The sequence below is a fragment of the Macaca fascicularis genome, chromosome 6 (genome assembly GCF_037993035.2).
Source record: "Macaca fascicularis isolate 582-1 chromosome 6, T2T-MFA8v1.1".
Classification (NCBI taxonomy): domain Eukaryota; kingdom Metazoa; phylum Chordata; class Mammalia; order Primates; family Cercopithecidae; genus Macaca; species Macaca fascicularis.
The window spans coordinates 94,623,206-94,642,833 of record NC_088380.1 but is presented as its reverse complement, the minus strand read 5'-3'; the positions used below and the strand labels follow the sequence as shown (position 1 = coordinate 94,642,833).

At 34.2% G+C, this 19,628-nt stretch overlaps 1 protein-coding gene across 14 annotated transcripts in view; it reads right to left on the bottom strand.

Annotated features, from left to right (window-relative positions):
• The window catches only part of ADGRV1 (adhesion G protein-coupled receptor V1), a 597,366-nt gene that overhangs the window by 512,962 nt on the left and 64,776 nt on the right, over window positions 1–19,628 (bottom strand). For 13 of the 14 annotated variants that reach the window (XR_012413865.1, XR_012413864.1, XR_012413866.1 and 10 more), the window contains exons 10-19: window positions 17,516–17,692; window positions 14,835–15,058; window positions 10,074–10,200; window positions 9,796–9,981; window positions 8,846–9,026; window positions 7,981–8,144; window positions 6,753–6,876; window positions 5,093–5,359; window positions 1,040–1,166; window positions 209–426 (exon numbers count right to left, since the gene is read on the bottom strand). Coding sequence is in view for 9 of the 14 variants with exons in the window: in XM_005557361.4 (XP_005557418.3) it covers window positions 209–426; window positions 1,040–1,166; window positions 5,093–5,359; window positions 6,753–6,876; window positions 7,981–8,144; window positions 8,846–9,026; window positions 9,796–9,981; window positions 10,074–10,200; window positions 14,835–15,058; window positions 17,516–17,692 (1,795 nt within the window). In the remaining 5 variants the exon portion in view is untranslated. Of the gene's footprint in view, window positions 1–208; window positions 427–1,039; window positions 1,167–5,092; window positions 5,360–6,752; window positions 6,877–7,980; window positions 8,145–8,845; window positions 9,027–9,795; window positions 9,982–10,073; window positions 10,201–11,966; window positions 12,200–14,834; window positions 15,059–17,515; window positions 17,693–19,628 lie in introns of those variants that run through there. The other variant, XM_065546495.1, reaches the window with a different exon arrangement.

Sequence of the window (19,628 nt, the reverse complement as noted above, 5' to 3'; positions counted from 1 at the left end):
ACTGAACCAAACTAAGATATCAAAAAAGTGAATGTTAAGAATAACACTTGAATCAAGAAGGGTATTTTAACATTTAAAATCAGATAGTCATGACACAAATACTAAACCAATTGCATTTTGTATATGGCTCTAATTATCTAAGTAAAAAATATAAAATTTAGTATAAATAAGACATGGAAATAAAATAAGACACAGAAAAACACAGTACCTGAAATGTTTACAAGTTTTAGAATATAAAATTCATTGAATTCGGGAATTTTATCTGGAAAAGCATGGAGAATGATTGGTTTTGCCTCTTCTCCATCCATGAAGTTAACAGTTCCTGAAGTTTCATAGAACTCCTGTCCAGGCTGCAAAGCAGAGTCATTCTGAAAGAGCTGCCAAGATACAGAAACACTACCAAAGCATCCTCGGTGCCTCAAAATCCTACAAAATAAATTAAAGAAAATTTATAAGTAGGGAATCTTACTCTAATGAGAGCTTCCTGTGTTATCAAGGAAACATATTTTTACTATCTATCATCTTTAAATAAACCAACCAGCTGGTTCTATGAGGCAAGCTATGAAGAATTTCATGGGAAGAGAAGAATGAGGTAGAACTTTAATAAAGAGAACCAGTCTTAAAAGTCTTGTCTTCAAAATCCAAACGGAAAGATAAATTCTAAGCTCCATCAAAAAATACTAAATGACAGTTGGAAAAAGTTTTCCAAAAGCAAAGTACAGGGTGGGGGTACTCACATATCATCTGAGAGAAGAGTTCCTGAAGATGTTCAATAATTCAAGTTTCTCAGTCTCAAAAAGGATTGAAGTTTGAATTAGAGGGGTGGGGAGAATAACTTCTGCTTACCAGCTAAAGTTATTTTTTTTTTAAGATAACCGGCAACAGCATAAAAAAAGTTTACAACTCATTCAGACTGCCAACTTTGAAATTACTCAATTCTTAACCAATTTTTAAATTTTGAAGGAATATTTCAGAATTTCACATACTTAATGGTTTTATTTCATCCAATTTTAAACTTGCCTTATCTAAATATGCTTACCAAAATGCATTAGTCTTTCCTTCTTCCACTGCTTTGTCTATGGGCTCCAGAGAAAAAATGCCGTTTGGGTCATCATTAGCTTCAATAATTACTGTAGCTACCCCATATTGATATACTACTGTATCACCTAAAAGTGGAAACGACAAAATAACAAAGAAGTAGCTAACTTGTTATTAAATTTATGTTTTTAAATTAAGAAATTTTACAATTAAGTTGAAATTTTCAGCGAGAATTTCCTCACTGAAGGTCATACAATAAATGCAAAATACTGCTCCATATTTCCAAAGACGTTTACGTATACACACATATGTACAAACATACATACAAAGAGAGAGAAATGCCTAATTTCAAGATGAAACAGTTTCCATTTTGTTTTTTAGTTACAAGTCAACTATTTTATTGAAAAACACACTTTTCTTCACAAAAGGAATATAGCTTCAATAGCTTAATTAGAAATCAAAAACATAATTTCTTCTATTTTCAAATTTCTTAGGTGGATTATTTTATTTCATTAAAATAATAAAGGATTACCTGATAACATAAAATACTACTGTCTGTGTTCACTGGAATCACTGGCTTGAGCGTTTCCCTTTACATCTCTGCCTTCAGGCAGCAAAGTTTGATCTGGTTGTACATAGAGCAAAGCAATCTCCATGGTCTGGGCTTGATTCCTTTCTACTCCAGTTCTTTGCACAGCATATTGGCACTGTTACTGCCTACACATTAGGTCTCTTCTCATCACTTCCCTGTGGTGTCTATCTCTTCACCTTTACTCCAGCTGTTGCACAGGGGAGCAAAAGTCCTTCTCATCTTCACTCACCTAACTTATCATTCCTGAGAACCCAGCTCAAGCAACAACTCTTCCAGGAATTCTTCCTTGAATCCCCAGGTTAAGCTAAGTGCCTCTCCAGAGTGCTCCCATGGCACTTTGTTCTTTGTCAATCTATCATAACAATGATCATACTATATTGGGACACACACACACACACATACAGTCATACACACAATTTTACTATAAGCTCCTTGGACTAATGATTCTTATTCAATTCCATGCCCTAGAAAAATAGATGCTCAGTAATTGTTGTACAGAATTTATTTATTGCTGAACTGATGCAACTAACACTTTCAAAAACAGATATATACAACAACACCTACAGCTAAAATTACAGAAACAAATTATATATAGCAAATCAGTTCATCAAAAAAAATTATACAAATATACAACTGTACTCAACTTCACTTGATAATTCAATGGAAAAAAAGACATAAAAATAGCAAATCATTGTGTAGAAAATGCTGACAATAAATAAAGAGCATATAATAAAATCTAACAAAAATGAATAAAAAATAATAAAACCTAATTTTGGCAGGGTTCTATTATCATGTGCATTTGTAATGCAACATGTCCTAGTGGTGCTGAAAATTCATTCTGTTTCTCTGCAAGATGAACTGGCAATATTTAACAAGGCCTTGAAGGATGGCCATATCCTTTGACCCAATATCAGAGCACATGCTCTAAATGATAAGTATCAGGATAAACAGCCACTGCCAGCACTAGGTCATGTCAGAAATGCTGCCTCTACAGTGTCCCATCATGGGTCTCACCAGTCCTTGATGTTTCAATATCATAAAGGAGGAAAGAAAAGGAGGAAAGAGCTAAGAAAGGATGCATTTAAAAATCACAAGTTCTAGGGATTTCTGTCATCTGAGCCTTCTTAACTAAAGTAATTGGATTCTCAAATGCCATCATTTCTGGAAAAATATTAAAGACAAATGCAGCAGCAGTATGAAGTAGCACACATACCTCAGGCCAGCAACCCAACCACACCTTGTGTTCTCCCTCCCTCTTTCTCTCAAAATCAAATGTTAATATATATTTTTTCCCAATGACATAGTTCACAAAATAAACTAAACCTCTTTTTCAAGCGTCAATTTCTAGCCAGCCACAGTGGCTCACGCCTATAATCCCAGCATCCTTGGGGTGCCCAGGCGGGCGGATTGCTTGAGGTCAGGAATTCTAGACCAGCCTGGCCAACATGACGAAACCCCATCTCTATTAAAAATACAAACATTAGCTGGGTGTGGTGGTGCCAGCCTGTAGTCCCAGCTACTGAGGAGGCTGAGGCAGGAGAATCGCTTGAACCTAGGAGGCAGGGGTTGCAGTGAGCTGAGATCACACCACTGCACTCCAGCCTGGGCAACAGAGTGAGACTTCATCTCAAAAGAAAAAAAAAAGTCAATTCCCCTACTCTTTACAAAAGGTTCAGGATGTTTTGATTCATTCACTATTTAACCATATTGGTGTTTTTTTCCTAATGATAGTTTAACCACAGTGATATTTTTGAGACAAAAATGTTTACCAGAATCATATTAAGTTAATATACATCATCAAGAACTTATTTCTAGAGTAAATAAATTCTATTAAGATAATATCATTTTTCACACCTGTAATCCCAGAACTTTGTGAGGCTGAGGCGGGTGGATCACAGGGTCAAGAGATCAAGACTATCCTGGCTAACAGGATGAAAACCCGTCTCTACTAAAAATTAAAAAATTAGCTTGGCATAGTGGTGTGTGCCTGTAGTCCCAGCTACTCAGGAGGCTGAGGCAGGAGAATCACTTGAACCTGGGAGGCGGAGGCTGCAGTGAGCCAAGATTGCACCACTGCACTCCAGCCTGATGACAGAGCGAGACTCCATTAAAAAATACTACTACTAATAATAATGTCATTCCTTCATCGCTTTTCTGTATTCACAGTAAAACTTTGTTTTCCACTTTTACTTCACTAAAATTATTTTTATCTGTAGCAACTCCTTTCATTTAAATTTTAGAACAACGATCAGATTCACCAAATGTTTTTCGTCTACGTAAGAGCTGACGATGGTTTTTGCAATTGTGAAACTGCCCTTGTGGGTTTATTCTACAAAGTCAAATTTTCCTCACAGGATAATAGTTTTTAGTTTTAACTTTTGTGTTTTCTTAGTTAAGCTATGTGAAAAATGAGAGACAGAGAAAGACAAAAGGAGAAAAAGAGAAAGGGGAATAGAAAGAGAGACAGCAGTGAAGAAAGTCAAGAAGATGGGGAGAATGAAAGACACAGCTAAAACAATAATTAAGAGATCTTTCTCTTCCTCAGTCTTTCAGTCCAAAAGGCACAAGGTGGAACACAACGTTGGCATTACACTGGGGGTGGCAGATAGGGCATCACGGAGCCCCGATGCAAACGTTAGAGCTCATGAGGGCATCTCTGTGGGAGAACACATGTATTTAGGTTGATAGGGCATCATGGCGACCCGATGCAAACGTTAGAGCTCATGAGGGCATCTCTATGGGAGAACACACACTAATGTATTTAGGGTGATAGCGCATCATGTCTTTAGCTTACTCTCAAAAGGTTCAAGGAAAAAAAAACTCCTGGTACTGTTAAAAGAATAAAATAAATATCAAGAGAAGCCATAGGCCTTTCCAATTTACAGAAAGTAGAGCCAAAACATTCTCAAATCCCAAAGAGTAGGGTGAAAACATCCTGTTTCATTTATAGTATGGAGAAGAAGGACGAACACATCTTTTTCCCTTGAAGATTGTCATTCATTTTGGCCATGGCTCCAGAGAATTATCAAACAGTTGAGGTTAGCTGCCTACAGAATTAAGCTTCCCAACCAAGTATGCCAGCACCCTGCTCCAAGGAAAATGCTACAGGATACCTATCCCTTAAGTCGCTGGATGACTAGGCAATACCTAGAAAAGCCATATTCCCAAGGCCTGTTACTTTTAGCTGTAAGAATTCACTTACTTATATATCAGAATTTTCTATTTGTGCCATATCGTAAAGAAAATGTTAAAAAGGATGTCATAAAGTATATGAAATACATAAAGGTTCAACACATATATTCTTCACCCCATTTCTCAAGGAAGCAATGAAATAATTTTGCTCTTGAACTGTACAAATACAGTTAGGCCCTACTTGTCCTCATTATTGGACTATAGTGCTTAATTTCATCTTATTAAAGCACTGAGGCAGATATGCCACACAAAAAAGTATAATTTACTTACCTGTTGAATTAAAGAGGATTATATAAAAGGACTCATCCATTTCTGGGATACCATCTTCATTAACAAATATGGATATGCTCTGCTCTCTACTTCCAACCTCAAAAATGAGCATTTCTCCTTTTTCAACAGGAATGAAATCTCTCGCTCGTGCAGTAGCCTTCCCATCCATGGTAGCGTACTGGACCGTGCAAGTCACATCGACAGATCCATTTCTGAGAACTGTAAAGTTGGCAGTCTCACCTTCCTGAACCCTCACTACACGAGGTTCTGAAATATCGACAAAAAAAATACGTGAGCTTTTCTGATTCCACCACATATTTTCAGATCACATTGTGCTTCTCCCTGCCCTCCAAGAGAGACACCTTCTACTGTGTCTTTGCCAAAATAATTAGCTCTGTTCCCAACTCTGACATGAGTCCCCTCTGATTACTTCAACAGTCAATGGCCGTCCTCTTGCCTTAAGTCCTACAAAATCCATTATCTTCAACATCGAATTTGTCAGCAAATTGCATGCTATTTCAAATCCTCTGCCTACTATTTCATAAACCTCATTTCCAAGTTGAGGATGTAACTTCCTTGAGAACAGGCCCAGAGAGCTTATGTTTTATATTTGTAGCAGCAGTTACCAGAAGGTTGAACATAAGGTTAATTCATTAAGTACACATTAACTGAAGGTTAAGAATACAAATCAGGCTGGGCGCAGTGGCTCACGCCTGTAATCCCAGAACTTTGGGAGGCCGAGGCAGGCAGATCACAAGGTCAAGAGACCAAGACCTCCTGGCCAACATGGTGAAAACCTGTCTCTACTAAAAATACAAAAATTAGCTGGGAGTGGTGGTGCCAGCCTGTAGTCCCAGCTACTCAGGAAGCTGAGGCAGGAGAATCACTCGAACCCAGGAGGCAGAAGGTGCAGTGAGCCGAGATCACACCACTGCACTCCAGCCTGATGACAGAGCGATACTCCATCTCAAAAAAAAAAAAAAAAAGAAAAAAGACAGAAATAATACAAATCAATAAAATACAAAAGGCTACAAAATTCCTGCATTGGGTAAATTAATCCATATATAGCTGACAAAAAGGATTCAAGAAAGAGTTACACATCAACCATTTCATAAACAAAACCAAAAGATGCCTCAGGTGGCCAAAGACAGTTCTAAAGAAAGCGTTAAAGTGGCGAAATGAAGAAATTTTAATTAATATTTCCCTTAAATATTAGTTTAGTTATTATAGTACATGGCTATCCATCAGGCACAATACTCAGGTCCTTCTAATACATAATCTAGCCCTGAACCAGCTAGACTGTGTTATTTGAAGAAATCACATGGAGAAGTATTCTTTTCTGCACAAAAGAAAAAAAATACCTAGAAATTTGAAATGGGGAAAAAGATAAAACAGTACTTATTTTTTTTTGCTTCAAAAAGTTTTGAAGTATTAGTTAAAACTTCAAACAAATTAAATAACAATGTAACTCGAATGAATTACAAAATCATCTTTAAACAAGCATCAATTGTGCTTTATTGAAAATGTTCAATAAAAAAATTGCTAAATATATGTATATAAATGTATGTATGCATGTGCATATATATGTGTGTGTGTGTATATATATATATATACTGTTTAATAAATATGTGAACTCATTCAAATAAGATAGCAATACCACCTGCAAAATAAATGGGGTCATCATTTCTTCTAATTCTCAGAGTTGCAGTTGTTCTATTTCCCACTTTAGCTCCTCCAGTGGCATTCAGTAAGAGAATGGTAAATTCTTCCATTTCTTCTGGAATCTTTGGAAAATGTTACATATTTTAAGTCAGGTGACTTATACACATAAATTACATTATATATTCTTAAATTATTGAGTATTTTTTTTAAAAAAAAGCACCATTAACACTACTATTATTCATTTCCTTTTCAGAGGCAGAACTTTCCCTAACATATTCAGGTAAGACTCAGACCCCCCAAACAATAATTTTCATGTGCATTCATACAAACAGCCATTTCATTTAGACTAACTATGAAATTTAATGGAAATATAGATATTTTGCCTTATATAAGCTAAAAACAGATATACCACAGAGGTCATATTATTTCTGCAGGAAAATGGGAAACATGTTGATTTTTAAGATGAAACATAAAAATAACTTTTTGAACACTTAGAGCAGTTTGTCATAGTAACTAAAGCTCAGCTAGCTCACAAAGGCCTCTTACAAACCTCACTGAAGTTTCACCTGCATGGGTCATAAAGGCCTCACTCCATGTCCTAACAAGATTTGATTCCCTACATTTCTGAGCCTACATGGATCCCCAGGTGGACACTGTTTCTTTTTCACGTCATCTCTGTGAACTGGTGCTCCCCTCCCCCTAAAACAGAAAGGTGTCAGAATTTTGTCTCTTGAGGAATGGGTCTGAGGGAAAGGGGACTGGTCTCCATAGCCGTTCTAAGTGTCACTCTCCTAGGAAAGGTTCACTCCCTGTTGTTACTAAGATCTTTCTCTTTACTATCAGTAAGAAGAAATGCCATGTTTGGTCCATGACTCATGCGACCCCGTGTCCTGATGCTGAGACTGCACCACAGGACACTTGATAGCTGACCTTGCCTTCAAAGGGACTAAATACAAGCCAAGGGCTTTGCCTCTCCAACTAAGAAGCCCTGATACTGGATACATGAGCAGTGTCACTGACCACTCTCAGTTCTAGAGTTCAACATGTCTTCAGGGGGACCAAAACGTAATACTGCTCTTTTGGCTTATGGTCAGACACTGTCACACCTGAGTTCTTTATCACAAACTTTTATCACAAAATACGTTACCAGATGTTTAATTATTTAATCAAAAATAATTATTGATCAACTACAACAAGTAAGGCAGAAAGTTATATGCAACATTTACCTCATCTGGAAGGGAGTAAATGGTAATATTTTTTGAAAATTCCTGATCTCCAAAGACAATAGTCCCTTGTACAGGAAATACATCTTGTGTAAAGTCTGGACTGACCAGCCATGCTACACTAACATCACCAAAGTTGCCTCGATTTCTTACTACATCATAAACAGCTGTGAAATGGAAGCATACATAATATATATGAACACATACGAAACTTTAAAATGATGAGTAAAGAAATTTGTTAAATAAACAAACATAAAAACAAAACTTTTTAGTAACTGCCAACTATTTGCTTAGCACAGTTTTTAAGGTACATATAAAAATATATTAGCCTGTTCCTCCCTCTGTAACTATATAATTAATTAAATAAATGGACTCAATATCTTCTAGTTTGGGATTTTAGAAGTCAGTCGGAATGGGAAACAGAAGGATGATGAATTAGACACACCTATCATAAAGTCCCGTAAAAATATCTGCTAAAAGCAGTTACAGGAAGCTGCATGCTCAAGTGCGATTTCCTTACTCAGACAGACACTGCTCTAAAAATAAACTTTATAATTTCCTGTCAGCTCAATAGTTCCCTAGCAATAGTTCTTAGTTTTAAGGTTCTTCCTATTTGGATGGACTCATTCTTGAGTGTTTGAGTTGCACTGCATATGCTTAAATGGTATCGAAATATAACTGAAGTCATCAGTATCATCACAATACTATGTAAGAAATAAAAATCGTGGTCCTAAATATGATTCTAAAATATTCTGCACTATGTATAATTTCTAAGGCAGGGTGAGCAACTGTCAATAACTAGTTACTAAAAAAATTATATTTCTTCTTCAGTAAACAGAAATACAATAGAAGACACAGAATAAATTACCACTATAGATATCATCTCCTTTGCTTTCATTTATCATCACAATTAGACCATCAGAAACAAATTCTATAATCCCATGAGGATCATCATTTTTCAGAATCGTTATATTGACAATGGTGGCACTTCCCAACTTGCTTTCCCGGTCTCCATGGCTGCTGAGGACCACCCAGTAGTGTTCATCCAACTAAAATGAATGTGTCAAAGTATGGAAATTATAAAGTTGACATTTTCACAACAAATTAAAAAACATAAATATTCAAGATTATTAATATACTCAAATTTTCAGAAGCATATAACTCACTGAAAGGACAAAAGAGGTGATATTATTTCTTTTAAAATTAACATTCTCCTATCAATTAAGAGAGACACCAGAAATACGTATACATTGTCCAAAAAGAGAAAAAGAGAAACAATGATACTACTCTAAAATGGTAAGAAAAGTGGATGTTATCACTGATGATCTAGTCATTTAAACTTACAAAAGTGAATAAAACTAAATTAATTTGAGAGTTACACATGTATTGCTGAGTAAGCATAACGGAACTATACCTGGTTCCATTAATATGAAACTCGAATTTCTTTTTTTCAACAAAGTAATGCTATAGCAAAATTTCTTCAGTTTAAAACCACATCATTAAAAGTTCAGTCAATACATATTACCTAAAGGAAGCCTTAACATGAATAAAGCTAAAAGGAGATGAAAACTGATCACACACTGAAAGTCTAAGACTGTTTGTTATTTCTTTATGTGGGGCAAAAATACACCATTCTAATTTGAATGAGTCTTCATTTTTTAATCTTTTGTTAAAAATTTTCCAAATCTATGTACTTCTCAATCTTTTCTTGCCCACCTCTTTTCTGTCTCTTTGCAATGTTCAAAATACTTATATTCATAATATACCAAATACTATCAATCTTACAGAGAAACAGAAAGAAAAAATAAAATCCCATACCTCTGGTATCCCATCCAATCTTGCTAGCAAGGTGATCACTATCTCCCTTTCTCCAGGTTTAAATTCTAGTACTCCCGTGTTTCCATAGAATTCATTGCTATCTCTTGGCTCTACTCGGTAGTGTAGAAACTGCTTAACAAGGGACCCCCTCGATCGGATGATGTGGAGCTCTACAGATTCTCCTTCCTTGAAAAAAAATCCACAAAAGTTCAAACCCTTTGAGATCATTCTTCTAAAATTGTGAGCACAGAATAAATGGAAGTTTTTTTCATACTTACTTTTATAACATAGGGTCCTCTGGAAGCAGGAGAAAATTCAAAAACTCCCCCAGGGTCATCATTTTCCAAAATAATTAGGTCACAGCTAGTATATCCAGATTTCAGCACTTGGTTTTCCACGTTAACCCTAGAGAAGTCAGAGGGAAAAATAGCACCTGCTACTTCCAGTTTTACTTCTGAATTTTGCAGGCTTTTAAGGCAATATTTGCAACTCTTCAGGATTAAGAAAAGGAAGGCTATGAGGAATTAGACCTTAAGTGAATTTACGTGTGTTGAAATCATTTAAGATCAAAACAGTTTTACTCCTAACAGTTATGAAAGAACTTCTATTTCTGAATTCATTACAGCTTTTTTATTTGATAAAAAGCAAACACTACATATGTACACCAAGAATACTGTAACCAAATGTCATCAATATATTTTATTTAAATAAAGTATCAAAATTTGCAGATTTGATTCCAGTTTTAGACAAATTTAATTTGTAACACGTAGTTAGAAGGTATCTTAAAATTATGTTTCAATTTTACATACACTTGAATTTATTTTTAAAACTCATTACATAAGATCATACTAACTGAATAGAGCACATAATAGCTGGATAACTAAATGGACTAAAGCAAGCCACGTTGATAAAAAATAAACACAATTGTAATTACATCCTAGGAATATGTTGTGGCTTCAACTGTCTTCTATTCTCCTTAATTTTCAACCTGTGCTTTTTTCTTTTAGTATAAAAGAAAATGTAGGGAATATAAGAAAAAAAGAATAGAATAGATCTGAGATGCATGACATGTTATACCAATTCCTATGTATCTCCAAAAGAACATATTAAAACAATATGTTTTTTAAATTTCTGGTTTTAACATTCAGAGCATAATTAGAATGATCAAAGGGACTTGGACTGCAAGATTCTGAGAGTTAAAAAGCCAGCAGGCTCTTAAGAATTATCAATCCTGCAAGCTGCTCTAAACCTTGCCAAATGTCACATCCTATTGAACCAAAAATATATTCATGCTCAGACCGCAAATCACAATGAAACCACAATTCATAAGTAGAAATATGTAGAAGAAAAGCTCACTTCCTATTTAACAGAGAATCTGAATTGACATCCTTCCCTAGTTTTTAGAAATCTGATAATATCTAGCATGCTAGTGACCACAGAAGAGAGAGAGTCTAAATAATAGGAGAGTTATTTTATACTGTTAAAACAGTCTTATGATTTTCATAGCAAATTTATCCATCGTTTATATCAATATCCTCATTAATTAAAAGTTATTATATCCATATAAGCTAGGAAACAAAAAACTGGCTCAGAATGCAAAATATAAAAATCCATTCTGAACATTAAATAAATTTATTTTTAAACTTTCTTAAAATATGCCACTGTTATGTGAAATGTAAATTCTGAAAAGTTCTGTATATGACTCTGAGATATAAGCAAGAAATTGCTTAGATGCACTCAGAAAACCAGTGGAACCGTTCAGTTAATTGATTGCTAATTCTCTGTTAAACAATCTACAAGATTCATAAAATATGTTGGGTAAAAATTTCAGAAGTACAGCACAATAATTGTTCTTGACGTTATGTGTACCTACAAGGAAAGTTAAAAAGTTTAAGTTCTTCTTAATGTCATTACACTAATTCTCAAATTTCAAAATATTTTAAGTGCATTCACAGTGCAAAACTCTTAGGATCAAAAATAAATAAACACCTTTGTGTAAGCTCCCCTTATTATTAGAAAATGAAACTGCACACAAAGCATGCACAGCCAGGTGGACAGGCAAAATTTCCCAAGACCTGTAATCATGCAGAACAGCAGCCTTGTCCAAAAACAATCACTTGCAAAACAAAATACTGAATCACCAAAAACAAGGTATTATTTTGTACACTTACCCAAAATACACGACAAACCTTTCAGTTTCTACCCTGTCAACACAGAAAGAAGTGTGGGAGGGGGAAAACAGGAGGCAGGACACCATTTGCCAAAATCTCACTAATACTGCGAGAAACTTAGAATGGCAAGGGAAAAATAAAGCTAAAGAAAGGTTTCCTTTTTTTCCCAAGAGCTAGTAATGCTGGTTTTATGGGAACTCTGCACCCTGGATTCTTCGCTATTGACAAATGCTAGCAAGAGCTTCAGCAGTTCCCACTTATGGAAGATGACCCCATGGCCAGCAAGCTTGTCAAGACCCATTCAAAACATTCCTTTCCAGGCCTCCTCCAAGGCGCTTGTGCCTGCCAAGCACTGTACAGGCTCACAAACCGCAGCAGCTGAACAAATTTCTTTCAGCCCTGCTTATAATTACTTAGTAGCTTTAATTAGGTTTTTAAAATATAAAAACCTCTCAGATCTAAAGCCAGTTATTCTTTGAGTTAGAAAAAACAAAACTGTGTAACTAGAGAAATCTATACCTATATCATTTGCACAGCAATATACTAAAGAAGCCATATCATTATATCTTTTAATTACGTCAAATATTACTTAAATACAACTTTTATCAGGAAACCAAAACACTTTTCCAAATCTGCAGTGTATTCCATTTTCAAACAGCCTTGAAAGCACATGTCAAATGTAGAGCCCTATAGCTTCATTTTCAAAATCAAATGCACCATTTATAAATATAGGGTTATATACCACATATACCAAAATTTTTCTGAAATAAACTGGCATAATGAAATTGTTTGTGATCTGAGGAAAACTAAATAGAATATTTTTAACCAGCATGTTATTTGAAAGCACCACAGGTTTTTTAGTACCAGGGCAACTTTTGTCTATATTGAGTTGAAATAGAGAATCTGAACTCGGATTTGACATTGAGAGAAAATTACAAACTGTTATCACAATAAACTGTTAACTATTTTTATTGCAATATTGTATTGTGATTTATTGTAATCACACTTGCTAGCATTCATTTATTCTTTCACTCAAGTTTCATTAAAACTGCAAAACTAAGAGGGAGTTTTTCATAAAATATGGTATCTAGATTTTATTTAACTAAATGTCCTTGAACATTCAAATGTAATTTGCTCATTCTTGTTCACACACAAATGAGATAATACAAGTATGCAACAATTATTAATCAAATTAAAACATTTTAATATATATATGAACTAACTTCCTCTATTTGAAAAGACCCAATAATTTCTGAAATTTTCTACCTCATGATTTGTACTTCCTTATGTACTATTTTTACCCATAGGAGAAAGAAAAAGAAGAACAAAATAAACCCTTAAAAATTATACTCAATTTCAAATGTTACCTAAGATTTTAAAATGAATAGTTTGAAATAATATAAAGAATAGTCACTATCAATTTGCAGATGGATAATCGAAATCATTCTTTAAACATTTAGTTGAGAGTAGAAACTGTCAACTAAGCTAACAAAGTTTGTATGGATTCCTACAGCATTGGTTTATCATCACTGTTTCTGTTTCTTTAGTTGTTTTCAAGATTGTCCACTGAATGCTTACACCTTACTTAAGGAAAAAAAATTTTTTTTTAAATTTCCAATTTACACTGCATTATATTTTACTGATTTTTTTTATCGTATGAAACACCTTTTCTTAAGAAAAGGTCTGAAACATACATTAAAACCATAAGTCATCTAGACTCTGTGTGTGTGTGTGTGTTGTAAATTGGTTTTTGCTTTTTGGTTTTTTTGTTTGCTTGGTATTTTGGTTGTTGTTTTGTTTTACTCTTTATGTAAGAAAGGAAGTAAACACAATGTGGTTTTGAAAGAAAGCAAAAGGAACAGTGGACATTCAATAATTTGTTGCCTACATTCTATACTTTTCTTTCACATAAAAATAAAAATCAGTTAGTCATCAGATTTTTAAAAATGTGTTTAGACAAAACACCTACAAAGAGAAATCTATAAGACACTGATATAGAGACATCCAGGGATTATATAAAATAATTTTTACTACTTTAGTCTTGAATAATGTAACACAAAATGTCCCTTGAATTTATCTGTGAATTTTATTGTTTCTAAACATGAATTGCACAAAACCCTCCAAAAGTCACAGTAACCTTCTCTAATATGAATCAACTTTCATATAAAGAGACTTGTGTCAGGGATAAGACTGATCCTAATTTTTTAAAATTATGAGGTCATTAAACACAGTATTTTATATATTTAGAAAGGATTTTCTGAACTACTGAAAAAAAAACTCTTTGAGAGATTGTGAAATTTTCTTAATATAAATTACCCACTGAGAAAAGCTAAATCAATTCTTATTAATTATTACTGCAGAGGATCTCTTAATTTTGTGCAATTTTTGATTCTCTGGAAAATAATCATAAAATTAATGTTTAAGATCCATGTAAAAAAGAGAATTTTATTATATGAAGATTAATGCTTTCTTTTTACTCACAAGCTCTAGTCCTCTCTTCTGTTGAACATAAAGCCAGCAGAACTGTTTGCTTAACCTAACGTTTTAGATTTAGATTTGTGCCTTTTTTTAAAATATAACAACATATTAGCTATGTTTCATATTTATCTGATACCTTCCATAAATTCTCTCTGCAGTGCTTCTTCACAATGAATAGCAGGGTAAAAATTCACTGAAACATATAATTATACTCATAGTCTAATCAGAAGCCATCAACAAATAACAGAACAGTCTGAAGGCCAGTATAACACTATTTACTTGATTTTTCTTTTTTACTTTATATAGAAAAAAAGAATAAAACAAAAATCAAAGTTATTGAAGAGAACTCAAACATAAATATTACTAAACATTTGGTTGTTTTGTTCTTACCTGTCTAGAGAAAGTGTTACAGTTTCATTCATTTCCGGTATGTCATCACCTTTGACAGTAATGTTGATTGTTGTGTTACTTTGCCCAGATAAAAACAAAACAGAGCCATTAAAGGGACCTATATCATCTGGGGTCACTGCTTTTGAATTAAAGCCAGAGGGCTTCAAGCTCCAGTAGACAGTAGCCTGGCCATCAGTTCCATCCCGATGTAAGGGAATGTATACCTTATAAAAATAAAAGAACAGAACAACTTCTTCTAAAATGTATGTTCAGAAATTATATAAGCTTTGGTATTGCTATTAGTTTGTACATATATTATTGTGTGAACATATGTATTCTATATAGAGAAGTGAACTATTAAATGCATTAAAACACAACCAAACAATCCTCTAAGCATGAAAATAACTTTAAATATATTTTTATTAATTTTTGCTAACCAAATTTATATACAAAACACCCCTCACCCAAAAATGTGTCTAATCTGAGTTTTCTTGATAAAAGACAAATATTTTAAAACTCAAAGAATTGTGAAAAACATAGAGCTATCTTGCTAAAGAATAAATTTCCATTAGAGGTTCTCTGAAGATAGAATTAACTTACCATCACAATACAAACTGAAAAATAAACTTCAGTGATTAAAACTGGAAAATTATGTCATATAAAATACATCCTAAGTGATGGGGGCAAAATTTTTAAAAAAATGTTTCTAACCAGTAGGATAAATACCATAGAAATAAAATCAGATATTTTTATCATGACTCTGGGTTACCTTGAGCAAGTTACTTAACCTCTCTGATCCTAATTTTCTCATGTGAAATAAAGCTAATGATTTCCTATTTTGCAAGTTTGCAGTGAGGATTACAAATTGTTTAATTAAGTAAAGTATCTAGAACAGTGCCTCTCTACAGTATAAGTCAAATAAATGGAAGCTATTATAATAATTCTGAAACAAATTGTATTTGGTGGTTTCATTCAAGGGGAGTACACTTTAAAAATATATAATAAAAGCATCACTATAGATCATGATGAAGTTTTTTCAAAGGAAGAATATAAAGGAATATTTAATGGTTAGATTACGCTATTCCTTTTATGCTCCTAAAAGAGGAGTATGCTGTTTTATTTTTTCTTTGCCCTTTAAGCTCATCTTGGGAAAAAAATGATTAATTTTCACCATTAATCATTCTGCTACTTCACCTAACAATGGTCATAACCTGAGACTAGTGAGCAAAGATTCTTAGGGAAGACAAAAGAAGTAACAGAGGGCTGGGACCCTGAATCACCTTGAGGGAGTGGGTATCATCCAGGCTGTATCTGAAACAAACAAAGGAAAACTCCTAGTTTTTCTGCTGTTTCCCAAGAGGGGAAGAATGCAGGTCCAAGGAGCCCAAAACTTCCTAAAAGCTAATTTTTCTTAAGGGAAAAATATGAAATGGTAAATTTACAGCTATCTAAGATAAATAAAAGCAATCCATTCCTTAAGAGCAAAGTAAATGCTTTCCTGTTTTTAGAAGTGTATTCAGAAAAACATGAAAAATCAAAACCATCTTGAAAAATGAAACGTCTCTGTCCATTTATAGATGTTAATATACAATGGAAATTGAGGTCACCATATTTTAACATAAGGCTTTGATAACGAAAACAACTCTCCTGCTTTCAGATCTAAACCTCAACTCAGTTTAAATCAAATTTAAGTGTGGGGGATTTGGAGAAGGTCTTGGACAAACTATGACTCAGGAAATGGTAAGGCTAAAGGAAGAGCCCTCCCTAAGAGAGAAATTCAACCAGGGCATGGTTGAAGGGGAGGGATGGTGTGCTCTGCATGTGAAATTTTTATATGTCTATATGCAAAAATTTACATATATTGTATATATAAAGTAAAAAATTCTTAAGATTTAGCATTCCACAGCTTTACCACCATCATCTCCACCATCAAGCATAAGACCCAAGCTGGCCACCTCACTCCAACCCAAACATATGGAATGCTCAGAAATGAAGTAGGTCAAGCACACCTGTGGTGCCATGTCTTGGCCATTAAGAAAAAAAAAAAAAAAAAAGAAAGAAAAGGTTTATACGCCAGGCACCATGCCTCACGTGTGTAATCCCATCACGTGGGGAGGCCGAGGGAGGTTGACTACTTGAGTTCAGGAGTTGGGTACTAAACTGGGCAACATGACGAAACCCCCATCTTTACTAAAAATAGTAATAATAAAACAAATAGCCAGGAGTGGTGGCACACATCTGTAGTCCCAGCTACTCAGGAGGCAGAGGTTGCACTGAGCTGAGATCACGCCACTGCACTCCAGCCTGGATGACACAGTAAAATCCTCTCTCAAAAAAAAACAAAAAAAACTTTATGTTTGGCTACCAATGTAGTATCAAATGTCATAGAACTGTCTGAAAGCTGTCAAATCAAAATATCCTACACTCACTGTGAGCAATTAATTCTAATTTCATTCTATCTAATAATGTAAAACATGATGGGAAAATCACGTAATCATCAGTTACCTATTTCAAATGACATACTGAAACTTTCTTGTACACGGTGAAGCTGTTTAAGATCTGTTAACCCTATATGCTGATCCTATTTTTAAAACAGTGTTATGCTGATCCTATTTTAAAAATAGTGTTGGTACATTACTTCATATTCATTAGCCCCCATCAGTAAGAAAGAGCCTACTTACCACTTCAGCAGCAAAATCTTCTGGTTCATGCAAAATAATTGGAAGATTGCTAAGAAGGCCAATTTCTCCATTTGCAATGGCTGGAGTAACCAGTAAAGAAATATTGCAGATTTCCCCAAATCTAGGGCTTATGGGCGGGATTGGGGGAATTATGTTCAACAACTCCACAGTTTCCAACTATAATAAACAAAAACACAAAAAAAGTAATAAGAATTGATAGAACAGAAATGTTTTCAAAAAGCGTAACAGCATGGGGCGACAAAGTAAGCATAGGTAGAGGTCACCAATAACTTGGCAATTTTATTCTCCTCCTCCCTCATTCACCATCCCTTTTCAATCTCCTTCCCTGGCCTCTGGAGCTCTTTCTGCCCCTCAATTATTATTCCCCAGGGGTCTCCCTAAACTCTTTATCTTATAATTTTATGCCTGCTCCTTAATAATCTCTGCATCTCTCCCTCTAATTCCAAATCATTATAGCCAACTGCCACCAGACATCATATAAATGTCACACAAACACCTTACATATACAATATCCAAATCACTGTCCCTGTTCCAGGCTCCTTCACTAGTATCATCGCCAGTGCCACCACCTGCTTTTCCTCCTTGCCACCTACATCCAACTACCTTGACCTTAAAGCCAAATATCAGTCGTCCACATCTCCTTCCTGTCTTCCACTGACCCAGACTTCTAATCATCCCCCATTTCCCTTCTCCTCCAGACAAAATTCAGTATCAGAAGACCACTCACAACTCCATTTATAACTTCATGCTTCTTTACATTTAAAGAACTGCAATGTATAACATATAGTATCCCTGTAGTTATACACTTTACATATTGCTGGTTTATCATCATTTGATGCATTCCAGATTTTTACTTCCCAACAGGTCTGTAGAACTCTTATGGGTCTGTGTCCTTTTCAGCATTTTCCCAATACATGACATAGGCTTGACATAGACTTGAAACTGCAGCGGCTTCACAATAAATATTTGTTAATTCCTCCCTTCTACACAATCTGAGCTCTATAAGAATTCTGATAAATCACAAACATTCAACGTTTTCAATATTCTAACTTTTCAAAATCTAACTTCTCAAAGGACACAGTGTTCACTTCAAGAGTGCAGGAATAGGTAATCATTACAGGACTACAAAAACCATAGGGATTTTAAATATTAAAATAAAATGCAATTTTTAACTTAATAAAACATGTCTCTCCCACTCTTTAAAGCCCTCTGTTAGGCTTTATAATATTGAAATGATGACACTAAGTAACCACCAGTAGAACTGTGATTTAAATTGATTTTCCACACGTGGACAGGACTCGTACTGATTTCCCTCCTACTTTGTGATGAATAGTACATGTTAACGAATAAAAGTAAATGTCTTTTTTAAATGTCACACATTTTGCTTTAAAAAAATCACATACAGGAGAAAGACATAAATAATTTTGGTTTTGGTAAATACTCATTCGAAAAAAGAAAAAAATTAGATTGATCAATTTTGTCAAGTATTGGCATATAGATGAAGTCACATAAAATAAAACATGATTTTTAGTATACTGCATTTACTTTGCAATGTAAATTAAATGTAAAGATAAAGTCATGCAACTGTCATTCTTTCTAGAGAAAAGGAATATATACACACATATATATTTATCTTACAAAATAGCACAAAGTTAAATAAAATACATATATTTGAATGGTATATAAATATAAGGGTGTGTATTGTCATAAGGCAAAGATATTTCTAAAATACACTGGTCACGTATGACCAAGCACATGATTGTGAATGAACATTCTCATTGCTGTATATTCAAAAAGAGCTAAACGGATAACACTGTGTTAAGTATCAAGAAAAAATCAATATATTTTTACTCAAAACTTTCTAAAAAGAAAGAAATATGTAAGTCATATTTCCCTATACTTATCAAAAATGTTATACGATTAATCTTACATATAGTATTTTTGACAAATTAGAAAGAAAATATAGACGGTTATGAAATGAACTGATGGAAAAGAAAATGTTAATTGTACATGGCTTATTTCCTAGCCTATAAGCCTTTTTTTGTCTGGGTTCCATCTGCTAAATCAAACTGCTCTATTCATTCATAAAGAA